Source organism: Chenopodium album, chromosome 25, assembly GCF_948465745.1.
Source record: "Chenopodium album chromosome 25, dcCheAlbu1.1, whole genome shotgun sequence".
NCBI lineage: Eukaryota > Viridiplantae > Streptophyta > Magnoliopsida > Caryophyllales > Amaranthaceae > Chenopodium > Chenopodium album.
In genome coordinates this window covers 1,219,061-1,243,085 of record NC_137858.1, presented here as the reverse complement: position 1 = coordinate 1,243,085, position 24,025 = coordinate 1,219,061, and the positions used below count along the sequence as shown (strand labels likewise).

Sequence of the window (24,025 nt, the reverse complement as noted above, 5' to 3'; positions counted from 1 at the left end):
TGATTTTAAACCTGTAATATATACAGGAAAATAGAAAAAATATATACATCAAAGTATTTTGTTCGATGAAGCATAAGGGAAAGATGATTAGATTCCAATAGTTGGTTATAGAAGAAAAATAAATAAATTAAAGAGTATAGATAAATTGAGAGGAGGAGAAATTAAATTTGAAATTTGAAACCAAAGAAAATATAATAACGTCAGACTTTTATTTAGGCGGGAAAATTTTTCTTATAAAGCTGCCACGTGGACAATATGATGTCAGCGGTTGTTCCTTTAGTTTATTTATAGATTTAACTGGAGTAATCGTTATCAAAACTTATTTTTCATGAACTGGACTTATATTATTTGAACTTAAGTGAAAATTAGGTGAACAAAATAAGCCCCTAGTTACAATATTTCTGCTCCACTCTTTTAATTATAATCCATATTCAATACCCTATAAGGCTACAATAATACTCGTATGTGTGTATTCAATTAAAAAAAATATAATGATTATTTTATGTTTCTTTCTCCCATTTGCACCCATAAATATGCTTTTGTACTCTCTCCTTCAACCCTCGAGACTATGCACGCAAATAATAATACTAGTACAAATTAATACTAGTACAATAACTGTAAGCTAGCTTCCTTCCCCAAAACAAAAAACCCAGGGTTCGTTTGGCATCGATATAGTTTTCTGTTTTTTGGTTTTTTGTTTTTTTAAAAATATATTATATATGTCACATAATGTATCAAAAATTATTTAGACTTATTAAAATGATAATTTTGAAAACTGACAACAGAAAAGTGGAAACACCTTTTTCTTGTTTCATATTTTTGGTTTTTAGTTTTCAAAAAAACAGGAAATTGAAAATAAAAATGATGCCAAACAAGCCCTAGGTTCAAATTTTATTACGTGTTGATACAACCTCTTAAAAGGTCATTAGATATGAATACAATACTAAAATCTAATCAAGTTTCACCCAAAAATTCTCAATTTTTCATACTTTTATGATACATCTAACTCTAGCTACACTCGAATATTTGAAAATTACATTTCGCACTGTGCTCAAAATGAGAACCAAAGAAGGCAGTCTCAAATCTCAATCCCACATCGTTAAGCAACAGAAAAGATGCATGTACCCTTTGTTATACCAAACAAAACCTCTCACAGTTATTGATTAAAACGCCCTCACAGGATTGGTGCAATTTTGGCCCCAATTTCTTTTTTCTCTGCACTAATTTTCCTGTCTTTTTCTCAAACTCAACACAATCTGTCAATCTATCTTCTTACTTTTTGAATATCCAAAAATTCCCATTATTTTCTTTCTATTTCTAAAGGCGATTTTAACAAGAATTCCTCAATCTAATAAGTAAGAAAAATATGAGGGAATTAAAATGCATTACCCCAACTTCAACTCCCACTACTTTCACTTTCTCTCAACCCCAAACCCGCCACTCTCTCACTCCTCAACCCCGCCGTTTTCCTTCTCTTTCTGTTAATTGTCGTGCTACTGTTGATCAGAAACCTCTCATGTCTGATGACAGAATGCTTGTAAGTTCTAATCTTATTCAATTTTTCTGTAAGTTTCCTTCATGGGTCATTGGAAAAGTTCATAATTTGATTTGGGTTTTTGTTAATTTGTTTAATTTTCTCTGTTTTGATTGATGGGTTGTTGTGGGAATTCTTTAATTTTATCTGGGTTTTGTTAGAGTGTTCAATTTCTGTGTTTTGATTGATGGGTTTTTATGGGAATTCTTTGAATTAATGTGGTTTTTTGTTTGAATGTTCAAATTTTGTTTAATTTGATTGAAATTTTGGTTCTTTTGTTGCAGGTTTTTGTACCGCCGCATCCATTGATTAAACATTGGGTTTCTGTTCTAAGGAATGAGCAGACTCCATGCGCTGTTTTCAGTATGTTAATTTTCCTCTTTAATCTATCTTTATTGTAACTTGATTGACAATGCGTGCAAAATTTAGTTTTGTGGTATGTAAACTGAGCTCATAAGTGTGATTACTAAGTATTACTTAGATTGATTATGCATGCAAATTTTAGTTTATGGTATTTATAAGTGTGATTACTCTAACTTAGATTGATAATGCAGGAAAGATATAGTTTTATGGTATGTACTCATAAAGTCATAAGTGTGATTACTATAACTTAGATTGATAATGCATGCTAAATTTAGTTTTTTGGTATATTGAGCTTGTAAGTGTGATTACTATAGCCTAAATTGTCCATGCATACAATATTTAATATTGTGGTAGCTAAATTGAGCTCATTAGTGTAACTTAGACTAACAATTCTTACAAAACTTAGTTTTGTGGTATGTAATTGAGCTCATAGGTGTGATTCCAGTTATGCTGTCAGTGAATCAGTGATGCATGTTGACTATAGGCTATGGCTATCTTACTCAAACTTGGTACTTGTGGTGTTGGACATGGCTATTTGTCCAGGTGTCTAATCTCGGGTTTTCACTTTTTTGTGATGCAAAGATTTATCTTTTGGTGTAAAATTAAGTGTTAAGTGTCCATACCCCTGTTTGAGTGTTAAGGACTCCATAGATAGTTGAGGTGACATGAAGAGCTTGAATACCATAGCTCTTAGAGTTTAAATGGATTGTTATTGTAATTGAAGCTGACAATGCATGCTCTTTTTTCAGTATGTTGATTTTCATTTTTTTAGTATCAAAATTGGGTTTCGAGGTGAAGTGTTCTTATGCCCAATATTTGGAATGTTTCCCACCCTTTACAACCGATGGAAAGTGTTTTCTATCAAAAGAATTGGAGCCGTAGAGTTTACATACAGGTGTTGCAACCGAAATTACCTTGAAGATGATGTCTGTTTTCGAACTCTAAGCTCTATGGAATTGTGATTTTATATACCATAAAGAGAATAGAATCTTCCAAAGGGGAGGAGGGAAAGGTTTTGTTAATATCTGATAGTATCTAAGAATCCAGTGAAACTAAGACAATATATTTGGGGTTGACCTATTGATAGTATTGTTTAGAGATAGCTGTTAACTGTCTTCTTAGGTACTCATAAAGATGGTCAATAAAGCAATGTTTTAGATTGGTTGCATTCATTTAAGTTTCTATGCTGTTCAGGACAGGATGGGGTGCTAGGTCAATATGAAATTTGAAGAACCCAAGAACCAGCAAGAGGGGGAGTGATATAGAAAGGTGGAATGGTGCGCATCTAGTATCTGTTACTGAAAGTTTATGTGTATAACAGTACATTTGGCTAAAATTTTGTGTTGTATACTATTGTAAATGAGATTGGTGGTAAATGATAGTTCAATTAGAAAATGGAAAAGCTTAATAGTGCTAGTTAATTATACTAGTGTAGTTTTGCTTTAGTTGAAAATTTGGGTGTTGGAATTTATTTGTAAATGCAAAATCTGTGTTGGCATTCTAGATCTTCTTGATTTTTCAATTATAATAAAACCAATTTAACGTACTAAAGATCGTCTAGTTAAGCAAGAACTGCAGTACTATACACTTAGGAATAATTTGTAGAACAATATAGCTCTGAATGAACAATAATTTTCTCCTTCCTACTAGTTTATGTTAGTTGCAGTTTCTCATATATACTATATATTCCTCTCCGTAGAGAATGCAATGGGTGAGTTGGGGAGGCTACTAATGTACGAAGCTTCAAGGGATTGGTTGGTGAGTTTATTCCTCTGTGTGATATCTGCATGTCAATTATATTCCACTCACATTTTTTTTGTACTGCTATGATCTTATTTTTAGCCTATTATTGCTGGGGAAATTCAAACACCTATTGCTGTTGCCAAAGTTGAATTTATTGATCCAAGGGAGCCTGTGGCGGTGAGTATGTATTGTGTTTCTGTTTTTATCATTGTATAATAAACACTATGTCTGTGTAGGAGATGCCTTCTCTCTGTCAGTACTACTGGACGTACTGGTGATGACAATCTTGCTTAATTGTGTACTTTACATACAATGCTTTTGTATGAGAATGAATAGTTTAGATTTCTTGAAGCTCATATTTTGATATTTGGAGTTGTATTATTGTACAGATGTAGATTGAACATTTATATATTTTGGAGTTGCCACAATTATTTCTAGAGATCTTACTTCCAAGAAAACATACAAGAAACTACTCACTTTCTCCAATATCATTTTAGATTGTTACACTTTTGCTCTTTCTTGGTCTTTACTATATTTGGAACAGTATAATGCCTACTCTTCACAACAAGTATCAAGTTGGATCTTAAGTAAGTCTTCTTGTAAGGGGAGTCATATATATGTAACCTTGTGGTGGCTTTGTAGAGAGTATCCTTCCAGATGTAAATCTGTGATATTATACGATCAGATGACAGAAGCATCATTAACTTGCTATCCCACTTTTATACCTGCTGCTTTTCTAGAGAAGGAATTTGGTGTCCTGGGGTGGTTGTTTGGGAAGTAGAGTTGGTAACTTACTATATTTATTTATGGATCTTTATTTTTTGATAGCTAAGTAAATTATTTTTGTCTATTGAGTTAACTCACAGTTTGGAAGCTTTTAACTTTTGGTGCTTCTTAGTTTTGGTACCAAACTGAACAATTTCGGCTAATCTCTTCAGCATTTTTATTCTGTATTGGACCCAGTGAATTGAATGAGTGAGCATTTACTATAGATGCATAGCAACTGCTTTCTAATATCATCATGTGTCAATGTCAATTATCTAGAATACTGGGATGGATGTGTCACTAATCAATATATATCCTTGCACAACATTGTAACCCTTGTTGTGGGTTAAAATTTTTGACAAGCAAAATGACCTAAAGCATCTCAAAGAGTTAGTGATCTGAGATTCTGAGCCTCATCACCTTTCTCTGAACAATAGTTTCCTTCCTAAATGCTTTCATTTTTTTTATCTTGCAGGTTATTCCTATTTTAAGAGCTGGTCTTGCACTTGCAGAGCATGCAGCCACTATTCTACCCTCAATGGCAACCTATCATGTAGGTATGTTAAGTTTATATGATTATATCCACTTGAGTTTAAGGACAATAGGTGCAGTGTTTAGGTTCAAGCAGTAGTATTTTACCGAGGGTCCTTACTACTCTCTTATATAACCTGTTCTGTCTTGTATATGTTTTTCAAAATATTAATGCTCATGTCATTTCTCATGTTAAGGGGTCAGCAGAGATGAGGAGACACTTCAGCCAACTGTCTATTTGAACAAGTAAGATTCTACTCTAAGGATGAGCATACTGTCTTCTAGTCTTATCCAGAAGACATTTTATGCAAAAGGAGAAAACAGATGGCTATTGGTTTCTGCTGCATTCTTTAGGATCTAGATATTTAATGTTTGAGGCCTAACTTACTATAAATTCACCTAAAAGTAAAATCATTTAAATTAAGTGAAGTAAAGATTGAAGTGGGTTAAAGAGAGAAAAAATCTACCTTTCAAATACTTTTGTTGAGTGTTTAGTGGGTAACATGTTTGTGTGCTTTTGTTCTGCTGCTTTGTAAATGTTGTTGACTTTTATTGCATATGAGAAAAAATTTGTTGAATGGTTTTATGTAGGTGTAGCTTTATTGATCTATGATCTTTTGTATTCTAAGTTTAAATTTATAGCCAAGGGCATATTCTAAGCCTGATCATCTTATCTTCCAGGTTGCTGGAAAAGTTCCCTGAAGGAGCTCGAGTACTTGTTGTGGACCCAATGTTGGCAACAGGTATATTTGTTGTTGCTTGTTATTCTATAGTTTTAATTCAAATTGTGCTGCTGCAACATGTTCATTCTTGCAGTTTTGCTCTTTTACTACTCATCAACCCATTACTGTGTAATTTATTTTCCGAGGCCTAGAATCTTCAATATGTCATGCATTTAATGCTTCTCTAGCAGTGATGCTTTGAGCGATATATTAGTAGCCGTTCAGTATGTGTTCCAAGATGCAATTAGATATTTATATCTTCTGGCTAAATATTTTCTTCTTCCTGTTGATAAGCCCCCTTCCTCAGTATGTGTTTCAGTGAAGAGATGGTGTTTAGGACTCAGCTGCCATTCAGTAATAGACCTACTTGTGCATTATGTTTGTGTTTTAGCAGTACTCATCCTCTGTACCTACAAATTAAAACTGCATCATCTTTGCACTTTTTCCCCCTCCTTTTGCCAGGACATACAATCCTCTCTTATTCCATACATTGACTCTTATGGAGTGCGATTTTCATAAACAGCTCTGATTTGAAATTTCAGGTGGAACAATAGTTAAAGCAATTGACCTGTTAAAAGAGCGTGGTGTTGGAAACAAACAAATTAAAGTGGTAAGTTGCTTCAGTTCTCTGAAATAAAATTTTCCTTCTTTGCAATGAATGCAAATTTGTGGTTTTCTTATGTTAAAAAGTGCTTAGCTTATGTAAACTAAATTTTCCACAGATTTCAGCTGTTGCTGCTCCTCCAGCCCTCACAAAGCTCAGCGAAAAGTTTCCAGGGTATGAAAGTTTTCTTCCTAGTAGTCTATACTCTATATGAGTAATGTGTGTGGTTGATTCATGAACTGAACTTTGTTCTCTTAAATTCAGGATTCATGTATACACCGGAATCATTGATGAAGTTGTTAATGAAAAGGGGTAGGCAGTAGGCACTAATTTATTGTTCTCCTGTAATGATTTGTCTTTTCATTGGAACCAATATCATCAGGCTTACTATTTCATTTGCACTACAGGTTCATTATTCCTGGCCTTGGTGATGCTGGAGATCGTAGCTTTGGCACATGAGGCGATTGGAGTTAAATTTTCATGCATCAGATTTAAAGTTTTGACATCTTAGGTTCATGTGCTGTTCGGATGGTTTGACTGAATGTTATCGAAGATGGTACATGCTACATCAACGGCTTTTGTTTGTTATTATTATTTTTTTTTCTCGAGCCATGTATGATAATTATGTTTTTGTCTGAACTATTGAGCCTTTTTAAAAAGACTAAGGCCCTGTTCTTTTGAGCTTCTGGGCAGAGCAGAGCAGATTTCAGCAAAGCAGAGCAGAGCAGAGCAGAGCAGATTGAAGCAGAGCAAAGCCGAGCCGAGCAGAGCAGAGCAGAGCAGATTTCATTATTATTATTATTATTTTTATTATCATTATTATTATTATTATTATTATTATTACTACTAATATTGTTATTATTACTATTATTATTATTATTATTATTATTATTATTATTATTATTATTATTATTATTATTATTATTATTATTATTATTATTACTACTACTACTACTACTACTAATACTATAATAATAATTGTAATGCTTTATTATTGTTATTAAATATTAAATATTATTATTATTATGATTATTATTATTATTATTATTATTATTATTATTATTATTATTATTACTACTACTACTACTACAACTACTACTACTACTACTACTATTATTACTATTATTATAATCATTAAATTTTATTATTAAAAATTAATTATTATTAATAATATTAATATTATTAAATATTAATTATATTATTATTAATATATTATTATTAAATATTAATTATATCATTATTAATATTATTATTATTAATATTATTATTATTAAATATTAATTATATTATTATTAATATTATTATTATTAAATATTAATTATATACTTCCTCCGTTTTCTTTTACTTGTAACACACCTTTTAAGCACGCAGTTTTAGAAGATGATTAGTGAGGGTAAACGAGCAATTTTATCGATATAATTTTTACACGAAAATTAGAATAGAGTTAAGTATCATTTGTAAAAATTATAATGAAAAATTTGTCCATTTACATTACATAAACCAGAGCTCAAAACACGTGCCACAAGACTGTGTTGCAAGTAAAAGAAAACGGAGGAAGTATTATTATTAATAAATATTATTTATTTATTTATTATTATTAAATATTAATTATTATTATCATTAAGTATTAATTATTTATTATTATTTTTATTAAATATACATTATTATTATAATAATTCAATATTAAGTATTAATTTTAAGCAGAGCAGGGCAGAGCAGAGCAAATTTCAGCAGAGCAGAGCAAAGCACAACAGATTTCAGCAGAGCAAAGCAGAGCAGAGCAGCTCTAAAGAACGGGGCCTAATTGCTTTCATTTGTTAACTCTCATTAAAGTACCATTTTGATGTTTAATTGACTTTTATTGCTCTTCCTATTTGCAAAAAATATCATGATTTTAGGCGTATAAATAGCAGGCTAGAGTGTTAGACAATATGCTATCAATAATATGGATCAAATCTAATGTGTGATTTTTTTCAGTAGCAAACTCACTATTGTAAGATTTGTAACAAATACATAATCCAAAATAACCAATACACACATAATCAATTAAAAGTCATGGTAGTACATTAGTACTCCAAAACACTAATATTCCCATAAGGAACATCAATCTATATACTTACTGCTAAGAAATCAACGTACGTATTTCAACTTGATACGTCGTTTGAATCATATTTTTTCCCCTACATAGTAATCGTAATCACGTTAACACACGTATTAACACACCAAATTAAACACATCAGATTACAGAAGTTAATTTATCAAACAAAGCATGTGGAGTTATAGAAAGTATAATAGTAATAATGTATTTGAGCACCATCTTAATCAAAGCAACCACCCTGCCTGATTAAAGTTAGTAGTGTCACTACCCAAGCTAGCTCTTTGACTGCCATTCGATGGCCCTTCATCCTCATGAGATGCATACTGGGGAGGATACCTGCTCGAAAAAACCCGAACACAAGAGAATTCTTAACAGTCTAGCTAGAGGTCTAATAATTTCTTGATGAAATGACATAATAGTTAACAAGAACACGCTTGAAGGGTACGTTTTGGGGATAATTAACTATATTGAGATCGATGGAGGGAATAGTTTACGTACCCTATATAATCTAGAACAACTGGCTCGGGTTTGTATGATCCGATTTGTAAGACAGCAGGATCATACTCGAAATTGGTAGACTGTGAAGGGTGTATGAATTGGATGCAACCATTAGAATTCAAATCCATTGGCCTAAATCCATGTCCCTGATCTCCTACCTGCATGCATTACATACACCAAAAGATTGAAACACCATTTGGTCACCTTTTAAGATTATTAATGAAAGTTGAAGAAAATTAAACTAACCCTCAGCTTTAATTCCTTGTTCAAGTCTCCAAGTTTGCGCTCCTACAAAAGCCTAACAATGTTACTGACTTAATATAATTATGGTACTTAATCAATCATTAACAATACATAGGTATGAATAACAATACTAGCTAATAGAGTATAAATTCCGATATATATGAGGTAACAACTCTGTAAGGTTAAGAATTCTTCATGATCTGAAGAAGATCCTACACCAAAGAAGTGACGGTGTTCTTACCGATCTTCGAAGTGCCTCCATTTGCTCAGTCATCAGTTGTGCCTATTATAATTCATCAATATTATTCAGATTACATCTTGTTTGTCAATTAGGTTTATTAAGAGAACAAATTATCAGACTTATAAATAAGTGAAATTATTTACATTGTTTGATCATCATATCATTAAAGTAGCTATGTTAGATTAATCTTAAAAACATACACTTAAATTAACGTTTGAAGAATACCTTCCTTGCCCTAGTCCGAGCAAGAGCTCCTTCAAGCTGCTTCTCAAGACTTTGCAAGTCTTTCAAGCTTAGAATTCCAAGTTCCTCTCCCAGCATTTGCCTAAATTATATCAAGTAAATCGTCGCATTAAATTAAACATTGTTGCTTAATTACCATGAATGAGTTCAGTCCATTATATATGGAATTGACTTTAAAATGGACAAACCATTGTTATTTGCACCAAACAAGCTAATTAATCAAAACAACTAGGTAATTAACATAAAACTACTAGGAATTTAGACCTGTGAGCTCTTTTCAGAATTTCATATTGTGACTCCAAGTTCGCGATCTCTTGGAGCCAGCTCTGTAAATAAGAAATTCAAAGGAGAGCTTAATATAACATTATGTATGTAATGATGCAATTTATAAATGAATTTACACTTTATTAATTTTGATTTAATGATGAAAAGTTAATCCAAAAAAATAATGAAAAGGTTACAATCATAAACCTTGAATTAAGATTGGTAAAGTTATAATTTAGCTAATCTTTATTAGCCTTACAACAAATTATTGGCTTGTTGATCAAAATCAATTAATTCTCAAACAAATTTTATAGTAGTGTCAACAAAAATCATTCCAAATAACCTATTAAATAATTAATTAATCGATGTTGTTTAAACTTAACCTAGCTAGCTAGCCTTAGCCTTTCAAAGATTAGTGGCTAATACATCACAAATTCAGTACACATTATGTTCAAACCTGCGTCTGAACCTCAATGGCATGGTCTTGGTGATGATGATGAAGATCAATAGTGTTGCTACTACGTTGATACCGTTCGAGGGTCTTCGGAAGGCAACTGTATGCACAAGGCCGAAAATAATCATACAATCAATACATATGAGTGCTAATTAGTTATCTTAATTGACTAAAGTTATAATTAAGGGCGGTATTAATAAACAACAAACGTAAAATAAAAATTTCGTCTACATTACTTGTCTTGTTATAATTTCTCGAGAAATAAAAAAGAAGTATTGCACAAAAAGTGAGCAAACAAGCAAAAAATTGCAGATAGAGAAGTATACACAGAAGAGGGAAGAGAGAAAAGCAACCACTACAAGAAAATCCCAGGAAAATCAAAACAAATTGATCTTCTGACACTATATTTATTTCAATTTCAATAATTCCCTTTAATTAGTAATTATACTATTCATTCCTTAAAATAATTTAAATAACAATCACATCACAAACAAGCAATTAGAATTTTGGTAAATCATTCCAGAATTTTAGCCATTATCACAGTTATAGTAGCTACATATTGTTTCATACATACACCTTTCACATTTTTTTTTTAATATTTACCCAAAAAAATTATTTAAAAAAACTTAAATTTCATAAAATGTATTGTAGGTGCAAATTTATAAAATTGTAATTATATCCATTTTTAAGGATTTTATAAGTGCAATGCATTGCAAAAACCCAAATAAAAAAATTAGAAATGTTAAGAAACCCTAGATCTTCCACGTGTCCAATTTTCATTGGTGAAAGTGCATTTTTTTTAAAAAAAATTTGTTCTTCTTGAATGGAAAATGAGGAAGAATAAGATGAAAAAAGAGGGAGAAAAAAGGAAAATAAAAATACTCAATGCTGCTGAACTCATAGAGCTTGCCACGGGGGGAGAAGACGATGAGGGCGATTTCGGCATCGCAAAGAATGGAGAGTTCCTTAGCCTTCTTCAAGAGACCAGCTCTTCTCTTAGAGAAGGTAACTTGTCTACTTATGTTGTTCTCTATTCTCTTTAGCTCCACTTTCCCTCTTCCCATTTTACCCTTTTTTCTCTCTATAGTTTTTTGAGTGAGAATGAAGAAGAACTAACAAAGTAACAATGGGGGAAGGAAAGAAGGAAGGAAGGAATTTTTGAGATAGAAATAATGAAGAAAAATGAACTAACAATGTTTTTTTTTTGTTTTTTTTGGGTGGGTAAGTAAACTAAATAATGTTGTTGGTCACCTTTGGATGTGTGTATTTATGGAAATCTATATGGGAGTATGAGTCTTATGTATTATTGCCTTATTGGTTATAAGTTATATTTTTTATTTTTTTTTTTATTTTTTTTTTTTTTTTGAGCATATGTAACACTAGCACCTCCTTTCACTCGTAACACACGATAAAAGATTAATTATTTTTAGCAGATGTTGTCCACACATGGTAATGCTAAGCATTTTGTATCAAGCATACACAAACGTTAAAATAAGAAAGTTACTATGAACTAACAGGATAACTTTGTATGTGCCGAGTAATTGATTACATTGTACATACATATTAACTTTAATCTGAATATTACGACTTTTATATCGTTTGATAGGAGTAGTAGAATTGGAATTGATCATTATTAGTCACGTATTCCACAAGTTAAAGAGCTTGTAATTAGTCAAGAGCTTACTTTTATTAAACTACGTAACTAAGTAGAAACCAAGTCTATACTTACAATGTTAGTTCAAAGTCACACGCAGTGGTAACAACTTTAGTTATGAAAAGTTAATTGGGTTTATAATACCTATTTGTTTCATTTCAATTCACATTGCTTTTTGCTGATATTACAAAAACTAGGTATGTTGGTTACCTATTGGATATATAATCACAAAGCTTATATATTAAGCAAGCATAATGGACTCTTGTCTGCCTACAAAAAGAATTAACTTAAAGTATATCATCTTAATTTCAATTGTGTTAAACATGTTGATGTTTATCTCAATCTCATTAAATTCTCATGATAATTTTACCTTTAAAAAAAAAAAAAAAAAGGGGATGAGTGGTTAATATGTTTTTACTATGTAGTTTTCTTCACTTCCATTATTAACTCTGAATTATCGAAATATTTCCCATAGCATTGTCACTTTCCTATAAAGTCATGCTATGTAACAAACCCTATGAAGAAAAAGAAACTCTTAATACTTCAATCATGACATACTTCCAAATTCACTAACTTTTGTGCATCTTTTTTCTTACCATTGATATTTTTTGCAATCATCCACCCAAATCACGGTTATGTAAATTAGTGATTGATCAAAGAAGGGGACTCAATGGTCGAAGTTAGAGTGAGGATCGCGATTCGCGAACACTATTTGTAATGATATATCCTATCACAAAAAAATTAATTCTATACTACGTAACTTTTATTTATGTTACATCTGAAACCCTCCCTGTCTTTTCAATTGTCCAATAGTAGAGATCAGGAGTTGTGACCAATTGTTTTACACTTTAAAATACAAATTAATAAAAAAATCCACTATTAATACTGACCGGAGTAGCTATTTACCTTAAATTAATCCATTTAATAATTATTCCATATTAAAGTAAAAAAAATGTGGATTTGTATATATGATTATGATCTTGCTATAATTGTATTGTGATCATGAATGGACATTGATCAATTGAACAAGAACATAGTAGCATATATGATATGTTCATCTACTACCATTAGAGGGATGTCTAAAAATATAAGTCCTTAACCAAAAATGAGAATTATGATACAAATTTATTTGGTGGTTTTTTGTCTATCACGTGGTCCTCTTACTTGATATTAACAGATCAGACCATCATTACAATGAGATTCGCATGATTGAATTATGATAAATTACTATTGAAAAGTTTGAAAATGATCTGAATTTCTTTAATTTGGCGTTCGTACGTGACAGGGCCAACAAATTAGCACAAATGCACAGTGTGTCTATACATCTTTATGTATCAACCACGCCCATACATTCTTCCACAAACCATAACAAGTACTGTAATTATCTACAACTCCTACAAGTATTATCTACGCATGCATGTTTGTACTCGTATAATTATATTGGCATGAAAAATCATAAAGATTACTCCGTAGAAATATATGTTTGATTGACAAAAACATAAATGCACCTATCTAGAAGACGAAACCTAGCTATGTAATCGATTATTTTCATGAACGACCTTGATCAACTCTACCATCATATCCTAGAATTATTCAAAAAACTAGCATTTAATTTGCATAGAGGATACGTGCCCTATTTGAATTGAACTTAATTGAGGTTCTTCTTTGATCGATCAAATATCTTTTTTCTTTAACACTACTGTAAAATTTTAAATCTTTACCATTTATATGACACGTGGCTATAAAAGACAGCTAGTAATGAGACATAATCCACGTTCATGCATGTATGATTGGTTAAATATCAATTCATACGCGCTATAACAACACAAAAATGGGCAATTACTTATTGTTTAGCCTCCTAAATTATCAACCTTCATAGTACTAACATTTACAGTTGACAACAAGGAAGCAAATTTAAGTACACATACAGTACAGTTTATGATCAAAATAACCAAATTTAAGTATGCACCAATATAGTTTTGGATGTACTACATTTATTCTTGATTTATTCTTATCAATCTTATCTCTGAGGACGAGTTTACAAGACTTCATAAGCCTGCCTGATCGATTAATCTCCTTATAATTTACTAATTTAACATCGACATCTATGTAGACTCTTTCGTCTCAAAATAATTAATGTCACATATGATCGACTATATATATGAAACTATGCATCAATGCATGGTACATGGTTAACGTGTTGATTATTACTGAATGAAAAATTTAATAAGTGTAAATATGTATACATGTACACTCGGATGTATAGTAAACACGGCATGTCCACTTAGATAATGGATCACGCACTAATCTAGTCCGCTAGTAAAATATGTTGTGCTGATACTCGTAGGTAGTTTAGGGATGTTATAGCGAAAATTCTGGTCACATGCATGCATATGGATAACATTAACTCCGTATGACTTGCAGGAGGAAACTATAGGTTGCAGTGCCAAAGCCATAAATAGAAACAACAGTAAATGAAGTTAAATCATAGGAAAATTAAAGCAACTTTGCTTATACTAAGATAGTAGAATGATTTATTTTCTTGACATGAAATGATGACTAAACACTACTATCTGTTGTACTACTACTAGTGGTACGTACATATGACAATCGAACAAACTTCATCAATCATCGTTAGCTACATAAAAATGTACTGTAAAATACTCTAGGTATAGAGTATATAGTAGTATGATGTACCTTAATAACTTAATTGTGCCTGCCATGTGCCATCTACCTAGCCTTATCTAGCCAATTATATGAATTTGTTGAACCACATAAATTTGTACTTAGTATATATAAGTAGGCCGGATATAGTAAAATTTTCGATTGAAAAAATACAACTTTAATTTATTGACACTGGTATATGTTATACAGAGTAATTAAAAAAAAAAAATCATTTGAAAGAATAAACATATTTTTAGTAGTAAAAAAAGACCTTTTTGAAGCTGTGGAAACACAAGTCCATCAATTATCGCGTTATGTATCAACACAAAAATTCAATTTCTCCATATAAATATATTTTTTAATGTTTTTAATTTGTTTGCAAGAATCACAATCATCTATATATAATATACGAGTAGAATTATAATTAATACCAGAGTAACATTTAGATCAAATAGTTCATCACTTATATAAATTCTACATCGTATTTATTTTACTAAAATATGTGAGTAAATAATTATGGTAAATTATAACTTCTCTATCAAACCCTACATTAAACTTCATCCACTTTGTCTAGAAAAAAAAGGGAAAGCAAAAGTTACTTCAAACAGTGAATAAATGCATGATTTTTGCATATGAATCTCTGATAAAAAATTCAGAGCACATAATTTGATGAAATGATTTCATGGATGGACCCCACTTAAAAATGGAAAATGACAAGCCATCTAATACAATTAAACAGTGGTGGTGATGGTTATCACTTACCCAAAATAGAAAGTCTTTATGACCTAATGGACTACTTTAATAAGTAGCCTTTAGCCTTTACTATATGTAGAAATTGAATACTAGACCTCTTTTTTATTTATTTCCACCTTTTTCAGAGTTTGATTCTTCACTTCCCTATTATAAACCATTAAACCAAGTAAAAATTTTGTGCAAAAATATTTTCAACACAATCTTAACTAATTAATAAAAATTGTTTACAATAACCTATAAAAAATTAATTAAACAAAAGTTATTATATTAATAAAAATTTATATATACGATGCATATTTTATATATAAATCTCTAACAACTCAATTGCTCTAAATAGAAAAAATGATTATTAATTATCACCAAGTAAATATAAAATCAAATAAATTTGCATAAAACATTGTGTCGAAGAAAGTATGTTAACAAATTTGGGACAAAAGGTATAACCGTATAAGTGTATAACCATGTCTTTTTTTTTTTTTTTAAGGTAAGGAGAATGCCCATACTAGAAGGGGAGAATTTAAGAGAAATCCCTCCTGAAATGAGCTTGATGATATTATGTATAATATGAGTGTAACGGAATAATATGTGCATATTTGTATTACGAGTACGTACAAATATATAATTGCCCAAGGACTAAGGTGACTTATTAATTTGGCGCTCCTGGTGAAGAAAAAGCTAACGGGGAAAATGACTCAGGTAGATTAGTTGACTGGTTGTCCCTAATAATCGCATTGTTTACGCATTTGAAGGCCGACAACTTCATTCTTTTAGTACCTCATGAAAATGCAAATGTTAATTATTGGCTAATTACATGTGAGAAGGGATACATACAAAAGCAACAACATTTCAAGTGTTTAATTTGTTGCCTGCCTATGATGGACGTTGATAGGTTTTAATTTCAATGAACCTATGACAGTAGATTTCACATAATTTGTTCATTGTTTTTTTTTTATTTTTTTTTTTATTTTTAAGCTCAATTATTAGTAGCCATTAAAAGACAAAGGCTCCTTAAATCCTTTTGTTTGATACGAGTATATCTTATTTTACTAAAACATATTCTATTTTAGTGGTGCTTTAATTTTATATAATCTAAACTTATTTTGTTTACGTAAATCTAGTGGATTTGAAGTGGGGAGCAATACTGGTAATCCAATACTCCACCCACTTCAACCTCGATCAATATATTATGAAATTGATGATGGTAATATGTTATAGAGGGTATTTCATTCTATACCCATACACCATTAACACACTTCCTCCACTTTCTCCAACATTGTAATAGTTGGACTTATACTATACACCATTACCTCATTTTCATCTGGCCATCGATTGTGAGAACTTGTAGTTTCATTTCAATTTATATTTCCAATATCGGATTAATCATTGTCCTTATGAAGTTACGAGATTGTACTCTAGAGACGCTTCAACTTTGCATTAATAAAGCACTAATCTTGAACTAAACGTGTTGCTATACTATGCGAACAAAGGAAATTGGGCCATTGTAAAATTAAAAACAAACTTTGAAAAGGTTTTCTTTTTGGGCCCAAAGTTTTCCCAAACTCAAAACAAAACAGCCGGTGTTTCAAAAAAAAAAAAAAAAAAAAACAAAACAGCCGGAAAAAAAAAAAAAAAAAAAAAAGCCGAAAAAAAAAAGAGCAGTAGAGAATCGCAATTTCTTTTGTATTCCTGGAGTACCATGCACAAGGTACTCCTTGTGTACATTTTATGTTATTTCGATATAAACTTCTTATTATTTTAATTTGTATGTATGTTATTTTAAGATTAATTATATGTTATTCTGTATGTACATTCTTTTGTACTCATGAAATACAAAGTTTTTGTTGTTTCATGTTATTTCAAAATTTGTATTATCTTATTTAGTGATGTATTTCATGTTATTTTACTATACAATAATGTTATTACATAAATTTGGATCATTGTATACGAATGCTACTTTATTTAGTGCATTATACTATTCAGTATAATATAACTCTATGCTATTTGATTGAAAACTTTTTGTTACATAACATTATATGCTATGTTCACCGGGCCATATTCATCTCTTTCGATTTATTCTCTATTTTTATTTAGCTACTTCCTCTAAAATAAGTTTAAACAAAATAACAAGTTTTTGGCAAAAAATACAATGTTTAATTAATATATATATAAAAAAATTATATTAAAAAAATATATAACACCAAGTTTAAGCAAAATAACCTCATACTTAAAAAGATCGTCATATGATTTAAACCAAAATAACACAATTCAAAGTTTAACAAAAAAACAAAAGACTAATATAATATATACTAACACAATGTTTAAGCAAATAACATTATAGTTTAGCAAAATAATATAAGGTTCAATCCAAAATAACTCATGACTTTAACATAATAACGTGTATAACGTGATAGTATGATACCTAAGGAGTAGGGATGGTAACGGGTCGGATCTGGACCGGGTCCGGATGGATCCGGATCCAGATCCGTTTTTGTATCTAGGATCCATATCCGACCCGGATTCGTCGGGTCTGAAAAATGAAGACCCGGATCCAGATCCGACGGGTCCACGGATCCGGGTCCAGATCCAGGTCCAAAACGGGTCTAATATATTTTGCCTAATTTTTTGCAATAACTGTAATGTTTGGGTCAAAAAATTTATTTAAACTTCCGTTGGGGGTTATTAATTTCAACCTTAATTAATGTTATACACCTAATCTATAAACACAAAGTAACAAAATTATACACTTATATTTTGTAATAAAAATTATAAACAACGGAAAAAAGAACGATGCTACATATACGATGATATATTCAATATGAGCATCCAAAATTCATCTCTTGAAAGGGCTAATCTTTATCACTACTAACAGCATCAACATTTTAAATAAAGAAACAAACAAATTTTTTTTTTTAATATGTAAAATAAAAAACTGGTAAACGGATCTGGATCCGGGTCTAGGGCCAGACCCGGATCCAGATCCGTTTTTGTCAGCAGGATCCGGATCCGACCCGGATCCGTTGGGTCCAAAATTTGAAGACCCAAACGGATCTGGATCCACGGATCCGGGTCGGGTCCAGATCCATTGCCATGGAGTACCATACTCCAGGAGTACTTAAGACTAATTGGTAGAGAATACAGTGAGACAGGAAAATGGCGGGAATTCACCGGAGAATGCCGCAACGTCAACCTCCACCGGCGACTATCCTTCATCCTCGGCCATTCTACGTCGATCGCCAAAAGGTTCCATTTTCCCCCTTTTTTGTTTAGGGTTCTTCCTTTCGTCTAATTCTTCTGCATTATGTTCCTAAATTTTTAGGGTTCCTCTATGTTTGATTCATGTCAAATTGAGTTTGATTAATGGTTAATTGTTCCCTTTTCACTGTTTTCAAGAGTATTTTTTCCTTAGAATAGAGTTTGTTTGGGGTGGGATGATGTTGATTTAAAGAGGGCATTTTCAAAATTGTATACTTGTTGTGATAATGATATGCCCAATTGTTATTTATCTGATTGTAAATGTATATTCATGTTGGTGATACATTTGTCATCGTGGTTGCAGACTTGCCCTTTGCTGATTCGGGTTTTCACTAAGGTACTTTCCCACTCTTTCTTTTGTAGAAAGCGCGATTTCATTGTTATTTCTGCAACCTATTCTAAATTACCAGACTTTTGTTTTGAATTTTGTGTTTAGTGTGATTCCATCTGCTTTAGTAGGATTTATGTTGCTTGGTGTTTCTACAATATGTAAGTTTGTGTGGCTTGATTGTTGATTTCCTGATTTTATTTAAAAAAATTGGCCCGGAGTATCCATGATCCATCTATGTGGATCAATGAACACTATATGTACGAGTACACGGAAACCCCATCCCTGTGGCTAGGAATTGAGATTATGGCCTGCCCCCAGGGAGAACACCATTAAACACCCTTTTATGAACTCTATACTTGATGTTAGACTCAATCAGAATCAAACTCCCAAACTTAGATTGAAGGTGGGGTCTGAGCTTTAGTTCTTACTTTATTTTTTAGCATAATATAGTGGTTTTAATTTTTGCAGGTTGGGAGTCATCATACCAGGGAAGATTTTGCAGTAAGAGGACAGGAGCCAAAAAATGAATTTCAAATTTATACTTGGAAGGATGCTACTCTACGGGAGTTAACTGATCTGGTTAGCAGTTTGCTTAGGACTTTCTATTCTTACCTGTATCCATGACACCATAACCCCCTCTTTTCTATTTATCTATTTCTGTGAATGATTGTGAATGTTAGGTTGTGGCTTTATCTTCTTGTCCCAACACCAGTAGTACTGAGTAGAATTTGGGCTTGATCTCATGATCGGTGAATGTCTTACTGGGGAACAAAAGGGGAGGCTGGGAGGGGGGGGGGGGGGGGGGTGAGGATTGAGTTCTCTATGGTTTGGAACTTCGGACTTTTCATTGGTTGATCTATATAGCTTGTGTTAAGTCAAAGTAAGTTCTTATGGTTCACAGAGCTGGTAATAATTTGAAATTGGGAGAATGGAACATCATATTTTCTAGGTCTCTAGCTATGTTTAAGAACCATTGATTTGGAAATTTTACCAGATCTCTGGGGTAGGAGATATATGTTAATTGGGTTTATGCGTCAGTATTATAGTCTGTGGGTGCACTGGTACTTTCTTATTGTATTAAGGCTATGAGGTGAATTCTGTTTATGCAATGCATGCCACTGACTTCTTGGGAGGTTTGGGGCTGATAGATGGATTTAAGGGATTGGCAAAATTCCACTGGCAATGCTATATACGAGTTGCTTTTTGTGCTCTAGGGCTGATAGATGGAACTAGAGGGATTGTCAAAATTCTGCTGATCCTAACCTTATCTTGCATAGTGTTTCTAATAAGGTAGGAGAAGAGACCCCTTTGAGTGTTTGTTCTTACTTCTTGAAGATAAGTAACAAGGATCAACTTCACATTTGTTTATATCATTATGTAGCTTCAAATGAAATGAGCTGTTTTCCTTTATATAAATCTAGCCTTTTGTGTGCATTTGTTCCTGCATATGTAGCAGAGTTTTCAAGTTTTGCTTCTGCTTGATCTAATGATGCCGATACTACCTACAAGAGTGATTTATGGATCTGTGTAGATGTATGTAAATTTTAAATCTCAATAGTGATGACAGGGATTGACAACATCAAGGAATTCTTGTTGACTTTCTATCCACATTGATTTTATTTATCCCTGTAGTTAAAACTTTATGATGCATTTGTTGCTTCTTCCTGTCTCAGTTTGATGGTAAAATATTGACACCGGATTTTTTTTTATTTTTTTATTTTTTGAATTCCGTATAGATAAAGGAGGTTAGCCCAGCAGCTAGGAGGGGAGATGCAAGATTGTCTTTTGCTTTTGTGTTCCCGGAGAAACAAGGTCATTTAGTGGTTAGGCCGGTAAGTTCCTCAACCAGCTTGCCACTACACTGTTTCACTTTGACATACTTCTCATCTACCTTTCTACAGAAATGACTTTGACATTTCAGGCTTTCAGCTAGCTAGCTAAAAAACTTAGGACAGATTACTTTCATCCTGGTCATTTATTAACTACTGTTACGTTCTGGCATCAAACCATTATTTTTTCTTATGCTGCATGGGGTCTTCCTTTGAAGTACTTTTAATGTTATTGTTGTTTTTTGTGTCCTGATTCACAAAGGTGGGGAAAACATTTTCATATGGTAACGGGGAAATAGATGATGGAAAATCATTGGCTCAACTTGGTTTTCAGGTATTCTAGAACTTAAATGCACCTGTAAATTACCTAAAGAAATTCAAAAGATGCTCTACTTCATTAGATATTTTAGTTATCACTCAGTGTTCCCTAATCCTCATGGTTGCAGATCGGAGACTACTTGGATGTGGCAATTTTCTAGACTGATCTCCTACAGCATTATTAAATTCGCTAACCTAACTAATTTGTCGGGACCAAGACTATCCAGGGTTTTATTCTACTGAATAGATGGGTGCTTAAATTCAGTCCTTTGGAAGCTTTACTGCTCCTGTGGTGATTAACTGTCCTGTTGGAAGAATATGTAGAGCACATTATCTAGCATTCTAGCACATAATCTCCAAAGATACTTGTTTTGCCCCTGCGCATATATTAAGTAAAATGGGTAAATACTCGTTCCAGCTTTGCTTAGCTTTATGAGAATGGTAAGAGTGTTAAATCCTGTACTGTACATTGTGGGCCTTTGTGGCTCGTGTGATTTAGCATCAATTTTAGTTATGGAGCTCGTTGCATCGCAATTTCACAACCTTATACTGGCCACTGATACTTGACTTCTTAACAAATGGATCTTGATAACTAGATATCAATTCTATGGTCTGCAATTGCATGATACATGCAGCACTTAATGCAGTTTATTAGATTATTTTACAGGTCAGAGCAAGCTTATTATATGACTGTATAGGTCAGGACGCGGTCATATGACGTTCTTATCGGTTTGAAGAGCAAGATCCATGACATCCATCTCATTTGGAGCATCAATTAAGTAAGCAACTCTACTTCACTAATCAATATTCTACTATATCTTTGTTTTTCGTAAAGGGATCTGAAAAGGATAATTAACTCAGCTCGAGTAATTCTATGAAATTTTATTATAAATAAAAAAATTAAGTCTATCCTCACTATGCTGTCCTCCTGGGAATGCAGCAGCATGAACGTTCAATACATACTGAGGATTGAATTAGCATCACTTATTACATGTTGCTTCAAACACAAGATTCTTTTGTTCAGATTTTTCTAGCATTTTAGTGGAAGCAAGCATATTTACTTTCCTTTCAAGGAAGGTTAGGGACAGGAGAATCAGAATTGTATATCAACTTTTTGAGTGTTGCCCAAAAAATAAAAAAAAAATTCCAAATCTGGGTAGAAAAACAATAATCGTTGTGTGTGGTATCTTTATGTAGTATTATTATGTTGGTACATGTTTGTGGTAGTATATGTCTTATGGTCATACGACCGCTTGTTAAATATTAGATGGTTATGGTGGTCGGATTAAGATTCATATATATATTGATTCCTTTCTTAATCCTTGCTTAATCACATCAATATCCATGAAATCTTATCCCAAAATTGTTTATTCTCTTTCTAGTATGATCACTAAAAGTGTAGAATATATACTAATCTCACTGCATAATATGATACGAATTCAATTCTAGTAAAGAATCTGATGCAAAGAATTCACAAACTTGAACTCTAGAAGCTATGCCACTATAAATACCATGTAGAGCTCAGCCTATTTCTCCATGCAATTTATATTGATCGATCATTCACAAAAACATTGCAAGTATGAATGGTTGGGGTGGTCATAACTATGCCCACGAATCAAGAGAGCCTAACTGGCCGCAGTATAATCTACAAGAAGAACTCGAATTGAATGTGTGGGGAAAGGATCAGTTTTACAACCAAAGCTTTCCTAAACATGGTGGCAATGGTGGTGGTCATAACTATGCCCACGAATCAAGTGATCCTAAGTGGCCGCAGTATAATCTACAAGAAGAACTCGAATTGAATGTGTGGGGAAGGGATCAGTTTTACAACCAAAGCTTTCCTTAAGATCACCGTGCTATGTATGTTGGTTACGGTTATTATGACCAAGGATACTACCATTAAAGGGCATGCTCTTAAAGCTTAAACTATCTGTCTATATATATAGTGGTTGTAGTATAAGACAACTACTTAGCTAGTACAAGTATTAGTATTAGTATTGTTGCTATGAAATAAAGGGGTTTGAAGTATGATTATGTATGTACATTTTTCAAGTACCAATATGTGGACTTGTGGAGTGTAAGAATTGTTGTTTTTTTCTTCGGGAAAAGATTTAGGATTTAATAATGAAATTCAAAGTCGTTTTCATAAATTGCTAATATTATGCCATAATCAATCAAATCCCTCTTCATTAACCCTGATTTATGGGGTACCACGTGTCTATGAGTAAACACTGCCGACATAGGCTGATGTTGGATTGAATACGACGTCGCTCTGTTGGTCCCTTCTCCTCTTCAACTTATTTACCCTTTAGTTTTAACTCCATAGTAAGTAATCAAATCATACGGAGTGTATGAGTAGTTAACTTAAAATTACTGCTCGTACTAAGGGCATGTTCTGATTGACTGAACTGAACTGAAAATAATCTGAAGTTTACAGGCCCTAATTACGTCCGAAATATTACTTAATAATACTCCGTATTACATTCGGTTTTAATTTTTTAGATGACTAATTGGGTTTTATTTGCGAGTGCTCCGTAGGTTCGTATCAAATAAGAGTATATTGTATACGCCAATTAGCTACTTTGTACTCCGTAGTTATTGGAAAGATTATAGGGCATGACCAATAAACAATACCAAAGGTAACATTTTTTATATTTATGTAATTTTTATTAAAAAAAAAACTTTAATGCTTACATCTATGATGATTCAATGATGCAACCACCCCCTTAAATATACTTTAACATGTTTAATCATGCAAGATTTGGTAGTGAAAATGTCGAGTAATACTCATAGTAATAATTAAATTAAAGAAAATCAAATTTGAAACAATCAAGAACTTTCAAGTCAGCTAGCTCCAATATGTACATTGTTGTTCAAACACACTCAACATTGACAGAAAAAAAGAATAAATATAGATCTAT

General features: G+C 32.2%; 3 protein-coding genes across 3 annotated transcripts; 2 read left to right on the top strand and 1 right to left on the bottom strand.

The window, feature by feature from the left end:
- Nucleotides 1-1,158: 1,158 nt before the first annotated feature.
- Nucleotides 1,159-6,870, top strand: LOC145614536 (uracil phosphoribosyltransferase-like). Its single transcript, XM_081669594.1, has 11 exons — nucleotides 1,159-1,537; nucleotides 1,819-1,897; nucleotides 3,597-3,655; nucleotides 3,740-3,817; nucleotides 4,881-4,962; nucleotides 5,134-5,182; nucleotides 5,618-5,679; nucleotides 6,201-6,268; nucleotides 6,381-6,436; nucleotides 6,527-6,574; nucleotides 6,670-6,870. Exons 1-11 carry the CDS (start codon nucleotides 1,367-1,369, stop codon nucleotides 6,719-6,721), a joined length of 804 nt encoding a protein of 267 aa, XP_081525720.1. The 5' UTR covers nucleotides 1,159-1,366; the 3' UTR covers nucleotides 6,722-6,870.
- A 1,714-nt stretch (nucleotides 6,871-8,584) lies between these two features.
- LOC145615173 (agamous-like MADS-box protein MADS3) lies at nucleotides 8,585-11,367 on the bottom strand. Its single transcript, XM_081670241.1, has 8 exons — nucleotides 11,186-11,367; nucleotides 10,307-10,403; nucleotides 9,850-9,911; nucleotides 9,568-9,667; nucleotides 9,343-9,384; nucleotides 9,101-9,146; nucleotides 8,859-9,009; nucleotides 8,585-8,696 (listed from the first exon to the last, which is right to left on the bottom strand). Exons 1-8 carry the CDS (start codon nucleotides 11,365-11,367, stop codon nucleotides 8,585-8,587), a joined length of 792 nt encoding a protein of 263 aa, XP_081526367.1.
- A 7,138-nt stretch (nucleotides 11,368-18,505) lies between these two features.
- LOC145614596 (histone deacetylase complex subunit SAP18-like) lies at nucleotides 18,506-22,332 on the top strand. The gene is made up of 6 exons (XM_081669654.1): nucleotides 18,506-18,614; nucleotides 18,931-18,963; nucleotides 19,426-19,536; nucleotides 20,694-20,789; nucleotides 21,049-21,120; nucleotides 21,233-22,332. The coding sequence occupies exons 1-6, from the start codon at nucleotides 18,525-18,527 to the stop codon at nucleotides 21,263-21,265; spliced, it is 435 nt and encodes a 144-aa protein (XP_081525780.1). The 5' UTR covers nucleotides 18,506-18,524; the 3' UTR covers nucleotides 21,266-22,332.
- The last annotated feature ends 1,693 nt before the right edge of the window (nucleotides 22,333-24,025 follow it).

What these genes read in the sequence shown, in the direction of transcription:
- LOC145614536 (XM_081669594.1), top strand. Translation starts at nt 1,367, where the DNA reads ATGAGGGAATTAAAATGCATTACCCCAACTTCAACTCCCACTACTTTC. An exon ending in CCAACTGTCTATTTGAACAA is followed by an intron (nt 5,183 to 5,617) that starts GTAAGATTCTAC and finishes CTTATCTTCCAG; the next exon opens with GTTGCTGGAAAAGTTCCCTG. An exon ending in GAAACAAACAAATTAAAGTG is followed by an intron (nt 6,269 to 6,380) that starts GTAAGTTGCTTC and finishes AATTTTCCACAG; the next exon opens with ATTTCAGCTGTTGCTGCTCC.
- LOC145615173 (XM_081670241.1), bottom strand. Translation starts at nt 11,367, where the DNA reads ATGGGAAGAGGGAAAGTGGAGCTAAAGAGAATAGAGAACAACATAAGT. An exon ending in CTCGGACTAGGGCAAGGAAG is followed by an intron (nt 9,385 to 9,567) that starts GTATTCTTCAAA and finishes GAATTATAATAG; the next exon opens with GCACAACTGATGACTGAGCA. An exon ending in TGGAGGCACTTCGAAGATCG is followed by an intron (nt 9,147 to 9,342) that starts GTAAGAACACCG and finishes AGGCTTTTGTAG; the next exon opens with GAGCGCAAACTTGGAGACTT.
- LOC145614596 (XM_081669654.1), top strand. Translation starts at nt 18,525, where the DNA reads ATGGCGGGAATTCACCGGAGAATGCCGCAACGTCAACCTCCACCGGCG. An exon ending in TGATTCGGGTTTTCACTAAG is followed by an intron (nt 18,964 to 19,425) that starts GTACTTTCCCAC and finishes TAATTTTTGCAG; the next exon opens with GTTGGGAGTCATCATACCAG. An exon ending in TACGGGAGTTAACTGATCTG is followed by an intron (nt 19,537 to 20,693) that starts GTTAGCAGTTTG and finishes AATTCCGTATAG; the next exon opens with ATAAAGGAGGTTAGCCCAGC.